We start from the raw sequence: 22,953 nt of genomic DNA, 5'->3' as shown, positions 1-22,953 counted from the left end.
CCATTGTTCTGCGTTTTTCCTTAATAATGAGTTGTCCTTGTTCTCTTCTAAGGCTAACCGTTCCACCTGTGTTCATGTCCCCATCTCTTCCTGCAGAACTTTGTTACATTATTCTTTCGTTTTGTAGCATCAAGCATTCATCCTCCTCAGTGATTTGATTCTGTTAAGCCACATGTGTGCTTATACTGTTCGTCCACATTTGCTGCACCCACTTTTCTTTACCAACACCCGTGACTTCTTGAAAGAGAAACTTGGACAGCTTTTCTCTTCTGCTCGCTTCACGTTAATTCTCTATCATGATCTGGTCCCATATATCTAGTAAAACTAGTATTGCTAAGGTCACCCGCAACCTCATTGCCTAATTCCTTGTTTTCCGTTGTTACCCTGTTGTAGCTCTTTTCCAGCTCTTCTCGGGATAGTTTCATCTGAATGCTCCGTAAGCACTTCACATTGTAAATGTCCAGATCATTTGCCACGTGTCCTATCGCCGTAAACTCTTTGCTGTTTTGATGCGGCTCCAGTGATTCAAGCTGTTGCCTTGTTGCTTCTGTTTATTTTTATTCCAAAACCCATCAATCAGGTATCAGGGATTTCTCTTAACTCTTTCTGAAGTACACCCTTTTCCTCTCTATCCCTGTCATTTATGGTTTCGGCCTTTCTCTCTGATCTCTTTTCCTACTTATGGATATCTTTTCTCAGAAGTAGAAACTTATTCTTACTAAATGAATGAAATCATGAAGGGTGCTTAAAACATAGCTTACAACACAGTTTCACAGTCGTTGAACAAGTGTTTGAGTGAATTCTCTCTCAAGTGCATGAGCTGGATGCGGAGGATTTTACACTTATGAGACAACCTTTGCTCTTGACAAGTTTTATCTGTTGGGGGAAGGAGTTTTTTATATATGTGAAAAGTTAAATGCCGGTAAACAATGGCATCCTGAAGCATCTCAATTTATTAAGAGTCTGAATACTTCAAAGATGTGACTGTCTCTAATCCATATTGATACTTGGAGAAATGATGCTGCACTTGCAGCATCATTTGCAGAAATGATGTGTTTAAAGTTTTAAATAAAATTTGTTCACATTTTTAAAAAACGGTTAAGATACAGTTTATGTATCATAAAATTCATCTGTTTTAAACATACACTTAGTAAATTTACCAAGTTCTGCAACACAAATTCAGTTTTAGGACGTTTCTATCACCCCAGGAAGATCTCTGGTCACACTCTTTTTTTTTTTTTCTTTCAAAATTATGTGACTGCTCCTCACAGGAAAATTTTGTTAATTAGAATGGAAATCTCTGTAGGCTGTTAACAAGGTACTTGACGGCAGGGGTGGGCAAAATGTGGTTGCAAGCCACATCTAGCTATCCCCGTTCATTGACATGTTGTCTGGGGCTGCAAGAGAGACTTTATGGTCTGCAAGGCCGTATTTGCTATTTGGCCATTTACAGAAAAAGTTTACCAAGCTCTGTTCTAGAACCTTGGAGTTCACAATATGGTCTGAATACCAGCAGCTTTGGCATTTTCTGGGTGCTTGTTAGAAAGAGAATGATAGGCTTTGCCCTAGGCCTGAATTAGATCTGTAACATCCCCAAAGAATTGGTATGCACGTTACTGTTCAAGATGCACTGCTCCAGAAGCTCTATTGTAATTAATGAGGTATGATGAAATTCTTATTACTAATCCAGCAAGCTGTAGAGAAGCAATATTTCATCCTAACATAAAGTAAAGTCTGTCTGTCTTTTTTTTTTTTTTTTTTGAGTCAGAGTCTCACATTGGGGCAATCTCAGCTCACTGTAACCTCTGCCTCCGGGGTTCAAGCGATTCTCCTGCCTCAGCCTCCCAAGTAGCTGGGATTACAGGCACGTGCCACCACACCTGGCTAATTTTTATATTTTTAGTAGAGATGGGGTTTCACCATGTTGGCCAGGCTAGTCTCGAGCTCCTGACCTCAGGTGGTCTGCCTACCTCTGCCTCTTAAAGTGCTGGGATTATAAACGTGAGCCTCCATGCCCAGCCAAATCTTTATTTTTAAATAATGATCTTTTTTCTCTCCCATAGTAATCTCCTCTTAATTGTTCTTTTTCTTAGGTAGAAGATAAAGAGGAAGAAGATGTGTCTGGTGAACCTGAAGCTTCACCGAGTGCAGATACAACTATACTGTTTGTAAAAGGAGAAGGTAGTACGGAAGTAGTAGTTTTAATTTAGATGTAGGAATTTTAAAATGATGAACTTGTTCATATATATCTGAATACCCATATCTGTAAAGTAATATTGTTGGCATTTAAAGGGAATATGCAGATGATAGAGTGAAAAATAAATAAACTAAGGGGAAAAAATAAAATAAATACTACCTAGTTTAACTAGAAATTGACTGTCCTTTTCAAAGATTTTGTTTTTGAGACAGGGTCTCACTCTGTCACTCAGACTGGAGTGCAGTGGCCCCCTCTCGACTCAATGTAACCTTCACCTCCCAGGTTTAATCGATTTTCCTGCCTCAGCCTCCTGAGAAAGATCATGTTTTAAAACTTTTTTAAACTGCCACAGCAAAGTAACTTTGTCTTTTTTATATATATATATATTTTTTGAGATGGAGTCTCCCTCTGTTACCCAGGCTGGAGTGCAGTGGTATGGTCTCAGCTCACTGCAACCTCCGCCTCCCAGTTTCAAGTGATTCTCCTGCCTCGGCCTCCCTGGTAGCTGGGATTACAGGCACGTGCCACCACGCCTGGCTAATTTTTTGTATTTTTAGTGGAGATGGGGTTTCATCATGTTAGCCAGGCAGTCTCTATCTCCTGACCTTGTGATCCACCCACTTTGGCCTCCCAAGATGCTGGGATTACAGGCTTGAGCCACCACGCCCAGCCCTTTGTCGTATTTTGAGTGTTAACCATTAATGAAATACTTAATTTTTCCAATATGGTCTAGGTTAGAGCCTAGGTTTTTTTGTTGTTTGTTTTCTGAGATGGAGTCTTGCTCTGTCGCCAGGCTGCAGTGCAGTGGTGTGATCTCGGCTCACTGCAACCTCTGCCTTCCAGGTTCAAGCGATTCTCCTGCCTCAGCCTCCCGACTAGCCAAGACTACAGGCGCGCTCCACCAAGCCCAGCTAATTTTTGTGTTTTTAGTAGAGACGGGGTTTCACCATGTTGGCCAGGATGGTCTTGATCTCCACCTCATGATCGCCCGCCTCTGCCTCCCAAAGTACTGAGATTATGGTTGTGAGCCACCACACCCAGCCAGAGCCTAGGTTTTATTAAAAGAAAGTAATTATAGCTGATAATTTATTGAGTTCTATATGGTAGACGCTATTCTCAATACTTGGCGTGTATTACTTAGTTCTAACAAGCCCACTGAGCATAGTCATTGTTGAACTGAGGTTTGGAGAAGTTAAGAAACTGGTCAGGGCTCCCAGTTCATAAATAGATTTGAGAACACAGGATCCAGACCTAGATCTGTTGACCCCACAGCCTGTGCTGTACTCAGAGAAACTCAGCTTTGTAGACTACAGTGTAATTATTGAAGACTTAATATTGAAAGTTACGAATTTTCTTGGTCTTCTCAACGTTTTCAGTTTTATTCCCATGGGCTTTCGAACTTTATGCCTATAGGAAGTATAATTTTATTATGCTTTTTTTCTTCTATTTTTCTAGCTACATCCTTGGGTCTTAACCTTCAGATTTGCATTTTGATTAATTGCTTAACGTGGATAGGGATTGCCTGATTAATATTTATGTTCTAACAGATACTAGTTTTCAGATGAAACTCTTGGACTTTATCTTTTCTTCATTCTTCTATTTATTTGCACAGATAACACTAAGCTGGAGGTGAAGGTGACTTCACCAATACATGCAACCCTGCTGCTTGATTATTTCACTGCCAAAAATATACAACTCTTTTTTACCAGATGATTTGGATGTGATCTGGTCTGAAATCGAGACACTTCTTTGAATGCTTATGTGGGAGTGCTAGCGTACAGACAAAAGGGTTTCAGCCTATACAGCAACTGGAATCAATTTCTAGTTAGTGGGTGACTGGAGTGCTGTATTGGAAGGGATTCTGACACCAAAGTCCACACAGAAGGGTGCCGGAATCCATTAGTAATGCCTTTTTAAAAATTTTGTGCTCTTTCCATGTGTTCTAATTTTCTTGTCTCTATTTTGTTTCTCAGATTTTCCAGCAAATAACATTGTGAAGTTCCTGGTAGGCTTTACCAACAAGGGAACAGAAGATTTTATTGTTGAATCCTTAGATGCATCATTCCGTTATCCTCAGGACTACCAGTTTTATATCCAGAATTTCACAGCTCTTCCTCTGAACACTGTAGTGCCACCCCAGAGACAGGCAACTTTTGAGTATTCTTTCATTCCTGCAGAGCCCATGGGCGGACGGCCCTTTGGTTTGGTCATCAATCTGAACTACAAAGATTTGAACGTAAGATCCTGTAAACCTTTTTGTTTAAGTTAGAGATGGATGGGGACGGCGACGTTGTTTAATAGAATTCATCTATTCATTCAGGTGCCTGTTTTGTGGTTGAACCTGTGATAGCCACCAGGGAAGCAAAGATAAATTGCACATTTCTTCTTCAAGTCTGTAATCCAGTGGGGGAGGTAGATGAAAACAAGCACTAGAACATGCTGATAAGTGATGCATACTAGAGATAAAGGGAATAAGATGCTATTGTGTGGGAGTGGAAGTGAAAATGGAGATGTAAGTAACGCTATGAGCCGGATCTTAACGGGAAAAGGAGCAGTAAGACACACAATGGAGTCTGCTGCTTATTCAGATGTTAAGATCTGTCTCTGGGCACGGTGGCTCATACTGTAATTCTAGCACTTTGGGAAGCTGAGGTGGGTGGATCACCTGAGGTCAGGAGTTCGAGACCAGCCTGGCCAACCTGGTGAAACCCTGTCTCTACTAAAATACAAAATTAGCTGGGCACGGTGGCAGGCACCTGTAATCCCAGCTACTCGGGAGGCTGAGGCAAGCGAATCACTTGAACCTGGGAGGCGGAGGTTGCAGTGAGCCGAGATCGCACCAGTGCATTCCAGTCTGGGCGACAGAGTGAGACTTCATCTCAAAAAAAGAAAAAAAGATCTGTCAAATAATTTGTTTTGTACCTCCTTTTGTTGCTTGCATTTTGCCCATTTTACTACTTCTATTGGTAAATTTAAAGACTGTCTGTAACTGTTTTCCCATCATTTTATATACTCATAGGTAAAATAGAACCATATATTTTCAATGTAGTTTTGGCAGCAAGTTTTATCATTTAGTTTTTGATTTAGGAGAACCAAATGTCCTAATATAAGCTCTGATGCCTTATGATTTTTAATATGTATACTATATATCAGTCATCAATGACTGCATGAGAGAAACCTAGTAGAAATAGGGCCTCGTTTAAATGAAAGCACATCTAAACCATTCTTTGTCAAAAAGTTTTCAGAGAAGGAAATGTTATTTTCTCTTGGAAACTAATTCAACCTTTTCATTACTCTGGTGTTAACATGTTTATCTTATGTCTGAGTTAAATTTCTAGTGCTGCAATCAAGTTTTCCTTTTTCTGATTACTTAGTAGAGAGAAGGAAGTATTTTCATCCTGTCCTCAAAATAATGTATTAAGCATCTTCAACTCTATAGTTAAGTAGCTTAAAGAATTACTGATTTTACCTTGTTTGTGAGTAGAATAAAATTTGATCCAACAGGTATATATGTAGTTTTAGTTCCTTCTTTTAAATTCACCTCTACCACTTTTTTTTAATCTGTGTATTATTCCTGAAATTGTCAATAGAGGAATGCAAATTGAAGGATCTTGAAGTAAAACTTACATAATTACAGTTTAGCAATAAGCGACAGTTTTGACAACGTACTACCTTTGTGAAGAATAGCTATGTATGTATTGCCCCAGTGAGTCTCATGCATTTGAAGACTAAAAATGTGAACTGATAAAATTATCTGAAGACCACAACATAAAAATATTTTCATACCTAACGTAACCATCCCATTTATTACGAAGAAATTGGTTTCCAGCCCACTGTCTTTTTTTTTTTTTTTTGAGATGGAGTTTTGCTCTTGTCGCCCGGGCTGGAGTGCAATGTTGTGATCTTGGCTCACTGCAACCTCTGCCTCCCGGGTTCAAGCAATTCTTCTGCCTCAGCCTCCCAAGTAACTGGGATTACAGGCATGCGCCACCATACCCGGCTAAATTTGTATTTTTAGTAGAGAGGGAGTTTCTCCATGTTGGCCAGGCTGGTCTCGAACTCCTGACCTCAGGTGATCTGCCTTGGCCTCCCAAAGTGCTGGAATTACAGGTGTGAGCCAGCACGCCCGGCACGACTGTCATTTTAGAATATGAATTTAACTTTTGTTCGATCTAGTTCTTAAAATGACCTGCTACTGTAGCTGCTGCTGTACTTTTCCTTCCTTCCTTGTTTTGAAGGATTGCAAACAACGAAAGGTAAAGTTGTTGGCGTTAAGAATGCTGTGAGCTTTGTTTCTTTCTGCACATTTTATCTCTATTTTACTTTCTGGGTCCTCACACCACCACTCCTACCCCAAAAGAAAGTTCAGGGGACAACTTTGACAAAGTTGGTAACTTTTTTTTTAAGGGGTGTGGATCTTGCTATGTTTGCTATGCTGGACTCAAAACTCCTGGGTTCAGGCAACCCTCCTATCTCAGCTCCCCGAGTAGCTAGGACCACAGGCATACGCCACCTCACCTGACCCAGAGACTTCTTATTTTATGTGAGAAAATAACAATGTTGAGTCCCTGACACGCAATATTGCAGTTACATATGAATTTGAGTCTTCTAAGTGATGGGAAGACTATATTCAATGTGTTAGAGTAACCGTTTTAAGTAATGTTACATGCTTTCATTCCTTTATTGCATTTAGATTTTTCTGATTATTTTATTTTTTTAAACAGGGCAATGTATTCCAAGATGCAGTCTTCAATCAAACAGTTACAGTTATTGAAAAAGAGGATGGGTTAGATGGAGAAACGTAAGTGAAAGTTGTAGTATGTAGATCTTGATCTTGCTCGTGAAGTAAGACTGGAAAGCTTGCTCCTGTTTCAGCATTTTTTTAGATGTTGAAAATGGAATGGACTGTATAGATTTGGTGAGATCCTTACAACATTCATTCATACTTCAGATATTCTTACAACTATTAAAGTCAAATTAGGAAAGATAGTTGAAACTGACAGAAGAATCTCTTTAAAAGTTAGTATTGGCTCTGTCCTTCCTCTCATCTAAATTTTCTACCCCATGCTTATAAACTGTTCACCAGCCTATCTCGTGCCTCTGAAATGACTATTGAAAACATAAGTTAGAAGATTTTATCTTGAAAAATGTAAGTGTTCTTTCTGAATGATAAATCTTTTTTTACTCTAAACTTATATATAATTCACTTAAGGTAATTTTTAAATTGGATTGTGCAAAATAATGTAATATTCTAGACAGATGAACGCTAATGCAATTATTATATAAACTGAGCTTTTGAATAGAGCATAAATTATAATTCTGTTTTCAATCAGAGGTTTTTTTTAATTGACTAACTGCTCTTAAACGTAATTTATAAAACTTAACTGCTTGGATTTAAGTTGAATACAAAGTATTTTATTCCTTTTCCCCACAAGTTATTTGGAAAGCTTCTATCATGTGTTATAATTATAGTTGTAATTAGTTGTGGTATTTCCTCTGAATTAAAGACAGTTCATATTTTCTCCTTTTGTACCAGAATCTTTATGTATATGTTCCTTGCTGGTCTTGGGCTTCTGGTTATTGTTGGCCTTCATCAACTCCTAGAATCTAGAAAGGTAATTATGGATGAACACCTCTTACAGCCGTATTTCAAAAGTTGTTAAGTACTAAGTTAAACACAATCTAGTTCTTCGGCCTCAGACTGTCACTGTGGATTTGTATACTTAGAACTTTGGGGTACCTTTTTAAAATAAAACCTGAAGCCTTGGATATGTAAATTGATTCATTTAGACTTTCTTTTTTTTTTTTTTTTTTTTTCTGGACACAGAGTATTACTTTGTTACCCAGGCAGGAGTGTGCAGTGGTGTGATCTTGGCTCATTGCAGCCTCGACTTCCTGGGCTCAAGTGATCCCCTCAACTCAGCCTCCTGGTTAGCTGGAACCTTAAGTGTATGCCACCACACCCAGCTAATTTTTAAAATTTTTTGTAGAGGCAGGGTTTTGCCGTATTGCACAGGCTGGTCACAAACTCCTGAACTCAAGCAGTCTGCCCACCTTGGCCTCCCAAAGTGTTGGGATTACAGGTTTGAGCCACCACGCCTGGCCTCATTTAGACTTTCATACACCCATACAATTAATGTCCTTTGTGCCCTCCAGAGTGATCTTTACCTTTGGATTGGTATCGTAGCTCTTAATGCTAGTATTTTTATTCCCTAAACTCAGGTTTTATTATTCTATTTACTATACTTTTTAATGGGTATGCTATTTTATCTGCAACTAACCTAGCTTTTATATTTTCTTTATTATTTATTTATTTATTTATTTGAGACTGAAATCTGGCTCTGCCATCTAGGATGGAGTGCAGTGGCACAATCTTGGCTTACTGCAACCTCAGCCTTCCAGGTTCAAGTCATCCTCCCACCTCATCTTCCCGAGTAGCTAGAACTATAGGTGCACACCACCACAGCCAGCTAATTTTTGTATGTCTTGTAGAGACGTGGTTTCGCCATGTTGCCTAGGCTGGTCTTGAACTCCTGCGCTCAAGCTGTCCTTTCACATGGGTTTCCCAAAGTGTTAGAATTGTAGGCATGAGCCACCACCGCACCCAGCCTGCATTAATACTCTTTAATTATAGAAATAATCCTTAATAAACAAGTCCTTTCATTGGAAAAAGAACGAATAAATTTTGTTGTGTCAGTCAAAATTTTGTTTTTGTAGTTAGAGTAATAAAATGGTAACACCTGGGGTCTGCCACGATCATGGTTCTCCCTCTGGATTCATTCCTTACCATATCCGTATTTCCCTCCTCTTCCCCATTCCCTCACTCACCCTCCTCCTCTCCTTCCTTCCAGCCTACAAAAACAAAACCTATACTGTTTCTCTCAGTGGGAAAGTATAAACAGTTTTATCAAATGTTAGTATAATCCATTAGACCCTCAGCAGTCGCTAGTCAGTTTGGTGATTGATTATTGAGCCTTAAGTCAGGCAGTCAAATCTATATTAAAATTAACGATGAATGTTATTAATAAGCTCTTTGTCTTTAAAAGAGAAATACTTTGTGTTTAAATATTAATTTCTAAAACTTGCTTTGCCTTATTGTCGTAATGGTTGGAATTTTTGCGGTACATTTGTATATTAGGTATAACTGCATCTCCATTTTTCTTCCATTTAAATGAAACCATTTTTAAGTTATCTCTCCATGTATTTAGGTTCTAACTTACAGATTATATAATTAATACTATTTCTTATGTAGATAACAGGTTTGTTGGTTTCTTGGGGGTTTTTTTTAAAGCAAGGCTAAATGATGATTCATTTTTACTTTCTAGCAGATTTGCTGTAAATACTCTAGGGAGAAAGTTTGAAGTTCTTAAATTGAGGTGGTTAGCTTAATGAGATTTTATGGTTTTGTTTTGTTTTATCTGTGCCAACTGTTTAATTGTATTTAGCTTACGATGCAGGAACTGCCTGCATGTAACGTATCAGCAGTTATCCTGAATTTTATTGAATATGGAAATAAATTTATTCTTTGATTACAATTTGTTTCCTAAAGGGAAAGAAAGTCATTGTATAAATAGCTACTCTTATTTGATCCACCAGTGGTCTAATAACATGAACCTTTATAGCAAGGGGAAAGGTCTTTAAAGCCCAAAAATAAATGTGATGAAGATTTATTCTTTATAATCAGTACTAGACGTGATTTTCTCCTTCCCTTTAATAAAGTATTTGAGTAGAAGTGTGTTCTAGGAAGACTAGAAGAGAATATAACTTGTTTACTAAGATATTTAAGTAATTTGATAGGTGTTTTAAAAATTAAACAGCTGGTCATGATAGTATGTGCTTATAGTCCCAGCTACTTGGGAGGCTCGGGCAGGAGGATTGCTTGATCTCAGGAGTTCCAGGCAGCCTGAGCAACATAGCAAGACCTCAATTCTTTTTTAAAAAATATTAAGTAAATGATATAATGGAACTTCTTTAAAATATATCTTTATGTTCTTATAGCGTAAGAGACCCATACAGAAAGTAGAAATGGGTACATCAAGTCAGAACGATGTTGACATGAGCTGGATTCCTCAGGAAACACTGAATCAAATCAGTAAGTATTCTTACAGACTTGGCTGGGAAGTTTTTCTCTTAATTGGAAATTAAATATCTTAGATTTAGTTTAAAAAAAAAAAGCTTTTTCAGTGCTGTTTAACATTCATCTTTTCCATTACTTGTGTAGAATCTAGTATAGTGATTAATGAAGACCTTAAAGGTTTATTCAGTGTGTAGTCTTTAATCTGGAAATTCTTCCATATCTGCAGCTTATTTATGAATGTGTGAATTTTCTGTGTTCCTAATCCATTTCCTGTCTCTTTTCTTTATGTTGCTTCAGTGCAGAGTAGAAGAGGTGAGGCATTTAATTTTTTCAATGGTTTTTGCTAGAGTATTGGGGGCTCTCAAATAGCACGTAAATATTTTACATCAAGTTTAATGAGTAACGGAACAGTTTTCTTACTACATTTTATTAGAAAAACTACCCACTGTAACTTGAAAGAATAAACCTAAAATATTATCTGATAATTTACAGATATATTTCAGTTTTATTACATATTCAGTTTGTTAAAATACTAATCTTTATAAAGGAATACAGAAATTTTCTTCAATTGTAGAAGGACGTTTTAAAATATTTATTATAAAAGCAATACAGCCTCATTATGAAAAATTAAATAGTACAGAAGTGAAAAGAATAAGTCAGTTCCTGGCTTCATTAATCCTATTTATTTATTTAAGACACAGTCTTGCTCTGTCGCCCAGGCTGGAGTGCAGTGGTGCGATCTTGGCTCACTGTAACCTCTGCCTCCTGGGTTCAAGCGTTTGTCCTGCCTCGGGATTACAGGCACACGCCACCATGCCCGGCTAATTTTTTTGTATTTTTAGTAGAGACAGGGTTTCACCATGTTGGCCTGGCTGGCTTCGACCTCCTGACTTCAAGTGATCCGCTGGCCTCGGCTTCCCAAAGTCCTGGGATTACAGGTGTGAGCCACCACGCCTGGCCCTATTTTTCATAAATGGTATTATGTTTATATTTTCCGTGAATTTTCTATATGTCTATAAGCATATACGCCTACTGTTTTTATGTATTCAGTTCAGATTGCATCGTGCTGTCTACATGGATCTACAACTTGAGTTTTCATACCTTGGATGTCTCTTTACAGTAGCTGCATATATTTACTTAACTATTTGTAACAACTAGACAATATTCTTTTACGTATGTATGTCATGGTAGATTAAACCTGTTCTGTATTGGAAGGTAACTGTTAGTTTTTCACTCCTACAGATAATGCTGTAATGAGTATTCTTATATTTAATTTATAGGATAACGTCTTAAAGTTAGAATAACTAAGTCTAAGATTAAATACACTGACTTTTTATGGAAGGGACCCCATAAGGAAAAAAAAAAAGGTAGTGCCAATTTATGTTCTCAGCCATGCACAATATTGCCTATTTAATCGGTCGGTAAGATGCAAAATGAGTGTCTTACTGTTCCATTTGCATTTCTTTAAGAATGAGGTTCAGCTCCTTTACACATATTCGTAGTTGACCCTTGAAAGACACAGGTTTGAACTGCTCAGGTTTCACTTTATATACAGATTTTTTCAATATAGTTGACCCTCGGTATATTGGTGGGTTCCCCATCTGCAACCAAAAGCAGATTAAAATAGAATATTTGGCCAGGCGTGGTGGTTCGCATCTGTAATCCCAGCATTTTGGCAGGCTGAGGCAGGAGGATCACCTGAACCCAGGAGTTTGAGACTAGCCTTGGCAACATAGTGAGACCCCATCTCTACAAAGAATGAGAAAAAAATACATGTGTTGACATGCGCCTAGGCTGAGGTGGGAGGATTGCTTGAGCCTGGTAGGTCCGTGATTGCTCCATGATGGTACCACTGCACTCCAGCCTGGGTGACGGTGAAACTCTGTCTCAAAAAAAAAAAAGGAGTGGGGAGGAAAGGAAATCGTTGAGGAGCTAATCTCTGAGGACGCAAAAGCATGAGAATGATATAATGGACTTTGGGGACTTGGGGGAGGGTAGGAGGAGAGTGAGGGATAAAAGACTACACATTGGTGATAGTGTGCACCGCTTGGGTGATGGGTGCACCGGAATCTCAGAAATCACCACTAAAGAACTTACCCATGTAAGCAAACACCATCTGTCCCTCAAAACTGTTGAAATAATAGTAAAATAAAACTATTTCAAAAAAAAAAAAGGAAATCACAGTTTTTGCAGGATACCAAACCTAAGTACAGGGAAGGGTTTTTGTATCCACTGGTTCCTCAGTGCTAACAAGGGGACTTCAGTATGCCTGGATTTGGGTGGGGTTGCAGTGGGGGAGTAGTCCTGGAATTAATTTCCTGCAGATAACAGAGATGACTGTATTGGCTAGTGTTTCTTTTCCTGTGAATTGGCTGTTCAGGTCCTTTTTTTAAATTGTTTTCTTTATTGCTTTCTGTGAGCTAGCTGTCTATTTGAAACATAATTACAGTATGGCAGTTGCTTGATGAAAGGTGGGTACAAAGTAACAAGAGCACAGGAGGAGGTCAGCACTAGACTTGAGTCTTGAATGGTTGGGTGAGGAGCCTTTGAGGTTTTATGAGCTATGCTAACAACTTTTGACTCCTAGGTCAAAGAGAGCCACTTTAAAGGAGAGGAATTACAATTTTGTGTTTTGAAAATTATGGTAAACTGGGCATGGTGGTGTGCACATGTAGTCTCAGCTACTGGAAATGCTAAGGCAGGAGGATCACTTGAGCCCAGAAGTTCGAATCCAACCTCAGCCACATAGCGAGACTCCCATCTCTAAGAGAGAAAAAAAAAGGAAAAATTAGGATCACTTTGTGGAGGGACTGCAAAGGAGCCGTTGGAAGCAGGGTTACCAGTTCTGAGATTTCAGTAAAGCACAGAAGTCATTGGGGCCTAAGCTGAGGCAGTAGTGATGGGAGTAGAAGGATGTTTCATAGGTGGAGTAGATGGGATTTCTTATGACTGGATGTGTTAGTGAGGGAGGAATGAAAGAGCGTTCTGACTTAGGCAACTAGGTGGAAGGTGATCCCATTAATGTCCCGTAATCTAGGAAAGAGAATCATGGAAGGATGAGGAGATATGTGTTTGGATTAGCTATACTGAGTGTGAAAAACCTTTGGGAGTCCCAGATAAGGATGTCCAGGAAACATTTGAAAGTTCTGTTTCAGAGCACAAGTGAATCAAGATTTGGAAACATTGGGACACATAGCATCAGTGGTAGCTCAAGGCATGGGAGCGATACATCTGTTTGTTTTCTTTTGAGGCAGGGTCTCACTCTGTCATCCAGGCTGGAGTGCAGTTACGTGATCATGGCTCACTGCATCCTCGACCTCCTGGGCTCAGTCTGCCCACCTCAGCTTCCCAAATAACTGAGACTACAGACGCATGCCACCATACCCAGCTGAATTTTTATATTTGTTGTAGGGAGGGGATTTCACCATGTTGCTCAGGCTGATTTTGAATTTGCGGGCTCGAGTGATCTGTCCACCTCAGCCTCCCAAAGTGCTGGGATTATAGTCGTGAGCCACCATGCCCAGCTCACGTCTGCATATAATACTGCTGTTCACACAGATGGCTGTGAAATCCTAGAGTACTTTTTGAATCCTCAAAGACTGTATGTTCAGCATATTGCGTGTTTAGAAGAATTATTTAGAGATTGGTCAGCTGTAAGGGCAGTAGTTCCTAATCTAACTGTTTTGAAAATCCGATAAAAGTTGTAGACTTTTTTCATCAGAAACATGTGTCTGTACTCACAACTCAGTTTTAGGTAAGTTGAAGAGCCCCTGAAACCATCCACTAGTAACCTACTTAATGAAGTAGTGAGAGCAGTTTTCTGGATTTTTTTTCACACTTGAAAAGTGAGGCTCTGTCTTAATATTTTAGCCCTTAACCTTTTTTTTTTTTTTTGCTCTGTTGCTCAGGCTGGAGCACAGTGGTGTGATCTCAGCTCACTGTAACCTCCGGCCCCTGGGTTCAAGTGATTCTCCTGCCTTAGCTTCCCAAGTAGCTGGGATCACAGGTGTGTGCTACCACCCCCGGCTAATTTTTGTGGTTTTAATAGAGACGGGAGTTCACCACGTTGGCCAGGCTGGTCTTGAACTCCTGACCTCAAGTGATCTACCTGCCTCAGCCTTCCAAAGTGCTGGGACTACAGACATGAGCCACTGCGCCTGGCCTTAGCCCTTAATCTTAAGGAGATTTCTTTGAAGCAAAATTTGTAGTCTTTAAATATTCTTGGCTGGGCCAGGTGTGGTGGCGGCGCCTGTCGTCCCAGCTACTTGGGAGGCTGAGGCACGAGAATGGCTTAAACCCAGGAGGTGGAGGTTGCAGTGAGCCGAGATCGTGCCACTGCACTCCAGCCTGGGTCACAGAGTGAGACTGTGTCTCAAAAAAAAAAAAATATTCTTGATAAACATTTACACATTTTCTAGGTATGGTGATCTCACAATTTTGGAGGTGGGAGATCTTTTGAACAGATTGTTTTTTCCGTTTTATGAAATGCTTACAGATAAGCTCCGTACTTTGGTGAAAATCACTTTCTAGCCCTTCACTTTTTTTAACTGGAAAAAATGATTTTTATTTCTGCTTATTCTACAATATACAAACATACCAAAAAAAAAAATACCAAAAAATCAATATGAAATCAATGAATGCAAAATCAATCAAAATCAATACAAAAACAATTATGCAGGTAATTTCTAACTTATTGTAAAATCTTCCTAATGTGTGAAGTACCCCCCGGAAAGTGAGACAAGACAATAATAGAGGGAAGATACAACCAGCTTTTCACTTTCTGGAGAAACTTACAAATGACACCTGTTACCGAATGGAAGTAGAAAAACCCACCACAAATTTGTTTTCTATTAAATAGACCCTACTAAGAATCTAACATAGGAGATACAGCTTGTGTGCATAGAATGGTTTTAGCATTGAAATACTAATTTCCTTTATTCTGCTGCTTATTCCAGGTAAATTTATGAGATTGAAAAATTATGCAAACTGCATGACTGCATTTGTAAATACAAAATCTTTAATTTGTAACCAGCATGTCTCTTTGAGCTGTCACTATCATACCTTTTAAGCAGTTTTTAAGTGTTTACTTATGCATGTATAAACTTGGTTAAGTTATAGAATTCAAGATTTTGCATGGTATCTTCAGCAGTACAATCACCAAGTTTTAATCTTTTACCCACCCTAATTGCAAAACAGTTTCATTTTAATTGGAATTACCTCTTGAAGGATTATGTTAAAGATTGTTTTTAAAACCTAGAGCTAGATAGGAGGCATTTATTATTAGATGGTATTCATGCGTGTGTGTGTGTAACTTAGTGGTAAAGTTGAAGGCAGATACTTTTTACGTCTTTTGAATTCAGTATACTTGTAATAGCAAGCTTAAAACTTGCTCTTTTCTTCCAGATAAAGCTTCACCAAGAAGGTTGCCCAGGAAACGGGCACAGAAGAGATCAGTGGGATCTGATGAGTAAATGTTCCTTTGTGCAACAATTCGGTCTTTACTTAACCTGCCCTAATATTTTTCGGCCTGATGGGAATTAGTGCAGAGAAGCCATATCACCATAGAAGGCAACTACTACTTATGTGTGGACTGAGCAATCAGAGTCTGTGGCGATAATATTGCTGAAAATGCACTGCATTCATTTTTCTAAAGTAACAAATTTGGTTTTTTTTTAAACCATTAAAATCTATGTGTGTGTGTGTGTATGTATGTGAGCAGTTGGTCTTACCAGAATCGTTGTTGAACTACCTGAAACAAGTCTTTAGAATACTAAATATAATGCAGTTGTCTCTTCCTTTTTGACATTTTCTGATTTTTCCCCCAAACCTCAGTTAATATTTACCTACTATGATTATTGATGTCCTGCCTTGAACAGTTTTAAAGAAAACACTTGTTGGACTAGCTCAAATTTCAATTGATGGCACAAATTAGCATTTTGTTGTTACTGCTGTATTATGATTAGTATTCTAAAGGCAGAAGCAGAAGTAGCTGCTTTTTAGCAATAGAATTGTTTCAGTATTTTGCTGCTGTTTAATGCACACCTTCAGAAAACTTCCCAGTGGATTCGAGGAATTTGGGGATCTCTCTGGCAACAAATTGTGAACACGAAATTTCTGCTGACTTTAATATATGAAACCTAATCCTACCCCCTTGTTTAACAAAAAGAAACTAGTATATTTGTGAAAACTGTGTTGTGTTGTCCATTGTTGCTCTAGTTCTGACTCAGAGATAGCTCTGGAGTGATTTTAGACCTAATCACTCAGTTGTGTATAGGTTTTTTTGTTTTGTTTTGAGAGAATTTTTCTCTCCTTAATAGAAGCATCCTTTTTAAAGAAAAGTTGCCTTGGTCCACAGACTAAGCAGAAAATCAAGTTATCAGGACAGAGATATTTCCCAATTAACTCCTAATCAATGAAGAAAGTGAGTTGGATATTTTTAAAGCAGTTAACTAATTGTTTCTTATCTAATCTTTTGGGAGTTTTGCTTGTTGATGTAACCTTTTTAGTTAATCTGAAAGATTCCAAAAATTGTTCTTAAGTGCTTAAGACTGAAACCAAAATTAAATTGTACTTCATAAAATCCTCTTATAGAGTTACTCTTGCCCTAGATTGTAAATTAAGTTTGGCATTATTGTCAGACTGGATGGAGAGTGAAGTAAAATAGTATGAACAGTTAAGAGGCTCTCCCCCTCTTGTCTTTAAGCCATATTCTCCCACATGTATTTTATAAGAAAATGTTAAGTCAAATTTTAGTGGTTCTTTAATTCGTGACCTCTTCATTCTCCTTTTTAGTATAACCTCCCCTACACTCATGCCCACACAGACAAAAAACAAAAAGAAATACACACAGAAAAAGTCTTTCCAGACTGTTTAAGTATTTAAACATCTGAGCCAAAGCCGATGACAATAGAATAGAAGTTATTGTATAATTGTTAATCACTTCTTGCAAATAGGGGCTAAGATATCATATTACCTATATTGGCATTGCTGAATTATAAACTCTATATCTGTAATATAAAGTGTTTGAGTTTTTAATTGGGCTGTTATGATGAGTAGTTTATTTTGAAAAAGCTCTATGAGCTCTAAGTAACTGCATGGTTTTTTGTTAAATGTAATATAGGACACCCTTCACATTCTCAAGGAATATATTCCAAAACATTTTTGTGAATATCTAAGTTTGTGAAACTACTACAGCATGATACAGTAAGGTGTAATTACAGAATTTACAAAATGTAAATGGCCTCTAGAGAGTTTTATGGAATACGTGGTAATAACGTAGGCAGTTGCAAAACCACACTGAGTTACAACTGCCAGCCCTCCTCATTGCCTTACATACCAGCCCTCCCACTTCTGAAGTTCAAATTAGTGCCTCGGAAATGGAGAATTTATCATTTGTCATGTTTTATTTTTTTTTAGCATAGATTGAGAACAGTTGAACTCTTAAATCCTCAGATGCCAGGGGTCTGCTCTAGCATCAGTAAGTATTTAGCAGAAACTAACTCCGTAATGAATGGAATTCAGTTCCACACATGGTTTGTTCAAGCACACTTAATAAGTAGCCTATTTTTTAAATGTCTTTTTAAAATGTAAATATTTGGATGAAGTTTTTCTTTGTTTTGATATATTCATTTGCTACACCAACTATGTTTTCAGAATTCATCTTTTGAACAACTTGGTTTCAGAATATGTAAAATGACTTTAAGGATCTTGTGTATCAAACCTGCCCCCGGATGTGTGAGAATCATATGTTCATAAAGCATGGATCTCGCTTTGGTTGTATAGCTTCCTCATTTACTTCATGGTCTTACATAACTGTTGACTTTTGGGGCTAATCCGCCCTCTAAAGCATTGTCCCAGGAGAGGAAAAGGGACATGGGACCTCAGAAGGAGAAGCCTCAGGGAATGAGTCAAGTAGAAATCAGAAGAAAAGAAGCTTCACTTGATAGTAATAAGGTTTTAAGTAACTTCAGAAAATGTGATTTTGATAAAAGGAAAGGGCAAATCTAGACCTTAAAAAATATGGAAGAGCTACTGCCTTAAAAGTGCATTTGTAGCACATCAGCCTAGTATCATGCATTCGTAGCACATCAGCACAGTGTCATGGCTGTGTTGGGGAGAAGTAATGGTGGTAATGTAACACTGCAGCCTTTACTTAATGACGTGTTATTTTTGAGGTACAGTAGATAAGTATAATAATAGGCGAGCCTCATGTATAACATTCATCTTGTAGTACAATGGTATCCATACCCTTGATATGAAGGAAAATTGACTTGGTTTGTGCATTTGAATAATGAAATAATTTTTAAAAACTCAGTGACATCATCTCTTGCCAAGACTAGACCCTGTATTTTAATTCCTGAATTAGATGTTTAAATTTAAAAACATTTTCAGGCCGGGCGCGGTGGCTCAAGCCTGTAATCCCAGCACTTTGGGAGGCCGAGACAGGCGGATCACGAGGTCAGGAGATCGAGACCATCCTGGCTAACACGGTGAAACCCCGTCTCTACTAAAAATACGAAAAACTAGCCGGGCGAGGTGGCGGGCGCCTGTAGTCCCAGCTACTCGGGAGGCTGAGGCAGGAGAATGGCGTGAACCCGGGAGGCGGAGCTTGCAGTGAGCTGAGATCCGGCCACCGCACACCAGCCTGGGTGACAGAGCAAGACTCCGTCTCAAAAAAATAAATAAATAAATAAATAAAATAAATAAATAAAAAAAAAACATTTTCAGACGTACTTAAGTACTTCCACAGTACTTTTTTTTTTTTTCATGTATAGAACAGATGGAACATACACTGTTCACTTTTTTTTCCCCCTGAGACAGAGTGTTTGTGTCACCCAGGCTGGAGTGCAGTGGTGCAATCTCAGCTCACTGCAACTTCTGCCTCCTGGGTTCAGGCAGTTCTCCCTGTCTCAGCCTCCCGAGTAACTTGGATTACATGCGCCCGTCACTGCACCCGGCTAATTTTTGTATTTTTAGTAGAGATGGGTTTCGCCATTTTGGCCAGGCTGGTCTTGAACTCCTGACCTCAGGTGATCCACCTGTGTCGGCCTCCCAAAGTGCTGGGATTACAGGCGTGAGCCACTGCGCCTGGCCCACTGTTTACTTTTTGAGTGGCATCATTTTATAGCTGTAGAACTAAAATGAATGTTTGCCCCAATTTTCTTAAGTAAAACTCTAACTTTGAACTCTTACCTCCAACTTAGTAAAGAGCAGCTTAACACAGAAACAAGATTCTTACTGGTAAGTTTATCTATCTATAAGCTCATCCTTAGAGGATATTTGAGGAGGAAGAACACCTTGCAGCTGACTTGCAAACATCTCAGTAATTTATTTAGGGCGCTTATGAACGTTACTAATGGATTTTGTATGAATTTGTATCCCTTTTCATTTATACAAAAACCTGGGCTTTTATATTAATTATATCATCTGAGGTTCTAAGGTTTTTCTTTTTTTAGATTTTGAAATTATTTAGGGATAATAGCTCTTAGGTTTGGGTACCACTTTGCTGCATTTTAAGAAAGTGGGAAGGGAACTCATTTATTAAACATCAATCATAGGCTGTGTTTTGTTGGTTTTCTAGTCATCATATCACACACCTTTACAACAGCTCACTGAAGGAAGGTGATACTGTTCCCATTTTGTAGATGGAATAGACAAAACCTGAATTTAAGTAGCTTGCTCAAGGTTACATATACAATATGGAAAGTTCAAATCATCTCAGTAATGAATACACCATATATACTTGCTGTACCGTATCTGTGATAATTCAGTTACCCACAATACCCTTTTAAATTTCTATTAATCACATATGTTTAAATGTCTCCTTGATGAACAGAATCACGGTCTTTAAAACATTTTAATGGGTTGATTGCATTTTCAAGCTCTAAAGGATTGAAAGATCTGCGTTCACGTTGAAGGTGAGAGTGAAGTGTCTGCTCTTGGGTTATAGAACCAGATAGTATAGAACTAAGATTACAGGGTGAGGCTGCTTTTATGTTTTATCTTTTTTTTTTTTTTTTTTTTTTTTTTTTTTTTTTTTTTGACATGGAGTCTCACTGTATTGCCCAGAGTGGAATGCAGTGGCATGATCTCAGCTCACGGCAGCCTCTGCCTCTTTTTGGGCTCAAGCGATTCTCCTGCTTCAGCTTTCCAAGTAGTTGGGACCCTAGGCCTGGCTAATTTTTTTGTTGTATTTTTGGTAGAGATAGGGTTTCACCATGTTGCCAGGCTGGTCTCGAACTCCTGAGCTCAAGTGATTCACCCACCTTGGCCTCCCAAAGTGTTGGCTTACAGGCGTGAGCCACTGCGCCTGGCCCACAGGGTAAGGCTTCTATCTGGTGTGGTGTTATGGATTTTGCTTAATAGGCACAGTGAGGCATTAAAAAGAAAGTTCAGTATACCTGTAGAAAGGATAATCCTTATTTAAAGTCTCCAAATTGCAGTCAAAGATGTTTTGACTGTGCCTTTTTTTGGTTCCCCTGCTGTCCCATATGTAGACTTCTGTCAGTAGCCATGGCAGCCTGTCACCTTGTTGACATGTCTCCCTCTGGACTGTGAACTCTGTATCTGGCTTGTTTTTCATACCCAGCTTCTAGTTCACAATTATGTAGAACCCTGTTACTGTTTGAAGAAGGAACAAGAAAATGTGGGCCAGTTGTCATTTGCCATTCTTCCATGTGAGTTAGTATGGTTCCGAAGTATTCCTGGTGATACGCTAGTATCACTGGCAGTTCTGTGAGGCTGAACGAAGGGGTGGTGTGGTGTGCTAGCATGGGAGTTAGGAGACCTCTGGGTCTTGACGGCACCCTAGCCACTAACCAAAGGCAGCTCATCCTTGGAGTCTCAGTGTGTTCTTTTGTGAACTGAGAGATGCTTGAAGTGTGAGCCCTAAATAGTCTAATTCTTTGACCTACAAACCCTTCTTTAATTCAGTGTTATTATAAATGATACTTCCCTTAAACCTAGTTTTTACTTAGCAAAAGAGAAAAAGAAAGGAAATGCTCATGTCAGGCTGCCTGGGTTTGAATCCCAGATCCCCTTAGTTGTATGATGCTTCAGGTTTTGGTGCCTGCCTCCTAAGGTTGTTAGGAGTTACTGTGTGTAGCTGCCTAGAACATTGCCTGGCTCTCAGTAAGCCACGATAGTGACTGTTCTCATTTTCGCTGTAAAGCACCATACTGTAGTAACATCCCATGAAGCATGGGATGGGGAAGAGTATGTGATACCTTATGGACTTTGATGTGGTGGGGTAGTAGTTAAATTCTGAATATGTAAGCTAAGTAGTGTTCTTTTTTTAACTAAAGGATGAAAATTTCAAGATGGGCATGTAATATGGCTAGCACTGGATTTAATGATGAACCAGAGTAATAAGGCTGGCAAGGGGAGTTTTTGTTTTGTAATAAATCTCTTACACCTGCATATCCAGTTCTTTTTTAGAACATGTTTGAAGAGACTCCATATTTCCCAGTGAAGCTGTTGGGGTTCATGTTATTTTTGAAAATCATCTTGGAATTTATTTCAGCATCAGACTGAACCACCCAAAGAAAATCAGTCTATTTCTGAACAGTTTTTTCAGAAACCATATCGGTCTCATCAACCTCACATTTATAGAAATAGGAGCTTAAGGCCTTAAAGGCATTTTAGAAAGGAAAATGAGAAATACTGTAGTCAAGAGTAGTGTTCAGATTGAGTACATCAAGCATCTGCCCTGCTCTATCAACACATCCTCATTTCATCTTCACAGCTGCCCTAGATAACCTTGTTATCTGTAGTGAAGCAGCCCTCAAGGAGCGCAGAGGCACCCACTCCTCAGGTTTGATCTGCTGCTGTTCCTGGCTTGGTTGGAATAAGGTGTACGAGCCCTTCGGCAGGGAGCGTGTTCTCAGTAATGCAGAGTGCACTCACCTGGGTTCTAGCTTCGACACTTAGGATTTGCTTGATATTTTATATTCTCTGAGGCATTGCCTGTTTTATTTTTATTTATTTATTTATTTATTTTGAGATGTAGCCTCTCTGTCATCCAGGCTGGAGGGCAGTGGTGCGATCTCGGCGCACTGCAAGCTCCACTTCCCGGGTTCATGCCATTCTGCTACCTCAGCCTCCCGAGTAGCTGGGGCTACACACTGCCTGTATTTTTTTCTGCTATCACACTCCGGAGTCAAGCCACATTTATAAAGACTGTCTGGGCAGGGCATGGTGCCTCACCCCTGTAATCCCAGCACTTTGGGAGGCTGAGGTGGGTGGACCACTTTAGGTCAGGAGTTCAAGACCAGCCTGGCCACATGTTGAAAGCCCATCTCTACTAAAAAATACAAAAAAAAGGCTGGGCGTGGTAGCTCACTCCTGTAATTCCAATACTTTGGGAGGCCAAGGCAGGCAGATCACCTGGGGTCAGGAGTTCGAGACTAGCCTGCCTAACATAGGGAAACCCCATCTCTACTAAAAATATAAAAATTAGCTGGGTGTGGTGGTGGGCGCCTGTAATCCCAGCTACTTGGGAGGCGGAGATTACAGTGAGCTGAGATCGTGCCGCTGCACTCCAGCCTGGGAGATAGGGCGAGACTCGATCTCAAAAAAAAACTAGCCAAGCGTGGTAGCGCATGCATGTAATCCCAGCTGCTCGCGAGGCTGAGGCATGAGAATCACTTGAACCCAGGAGGTGGAGGTTGCAGTGAGCCGA

The 22,953-nt window shown here is 39.2% G+C and overlaps 1 protein-coding gene across 5 annotated transcripts in view; it reads left to right on the top strand.

The window, feature by feature from the left end:
* SSR1 (signal sequence receptor subunit 1) overlaps positions 1-22,953 on the top strand; it is a 44,127-nt gene that overhangs the window by 7,895 nt on the left and 13,279 nt on the right. The window contains exons 3-10 of one of the 5 annotated variants that reach the window (XM_017879607.1): positions 2,094-2,181; positions 4,171-4,433; positions 6,922-6,998; positions 7,734-7,812; positions 10,196-10,289; positions 10,572-10,586; positions 15,678-15,741; positions 17,691-18,053. In XM_017879607.1, coding sequence (XP_017735096.1) covers positions 2,094-2,181; positions 4,171-4,433; positions 6,922-6,998; positions 7,734-7,812; positions 10,196-10,289; positions 10,572-10,586; positions 15,678-15,741; positions 17,691-17,700 — 690 coding nt within the window. In that variant the 3' untranslated portion in view covers positions 17,701-18,053. Of the gene's footprint in view, positions 1-2,093; positions 2,182-4,170; positions 4,434-6,921; positions 6,999-7,733; positions 7,813-10,195; positions 10,290-10,571; positions 10,587-15,677; positions 18,054-22,953 lie in introns of those variants that run through there. The other 4 variants (XM_017879605.1, XM_017879608.1, XM_017879606.1 and 1 more) reach the window with 4 other exon arrangements.

This window comes from Rhinopithecus bieti, unplaced genomic scaffold (assembly GCF_001698545.2).
Source record: "Rhinopithecus bieti isolate Rb0 unplaced genomic scaffold, ASM169854v2 scaffold_10612, whole genome shotgun sequence".
NCBI lineage: Eukaryota > Metazoa > Chordata > Mammalia > Primates > Cercopithecidae > Rhinopithecus > Rhinopithecus bieti.
The sequence above is the reverse complement of the archived record's forward strand: the minus strand, read 5'-3'. Positions and strand labels throughout refer to the sequence as shown.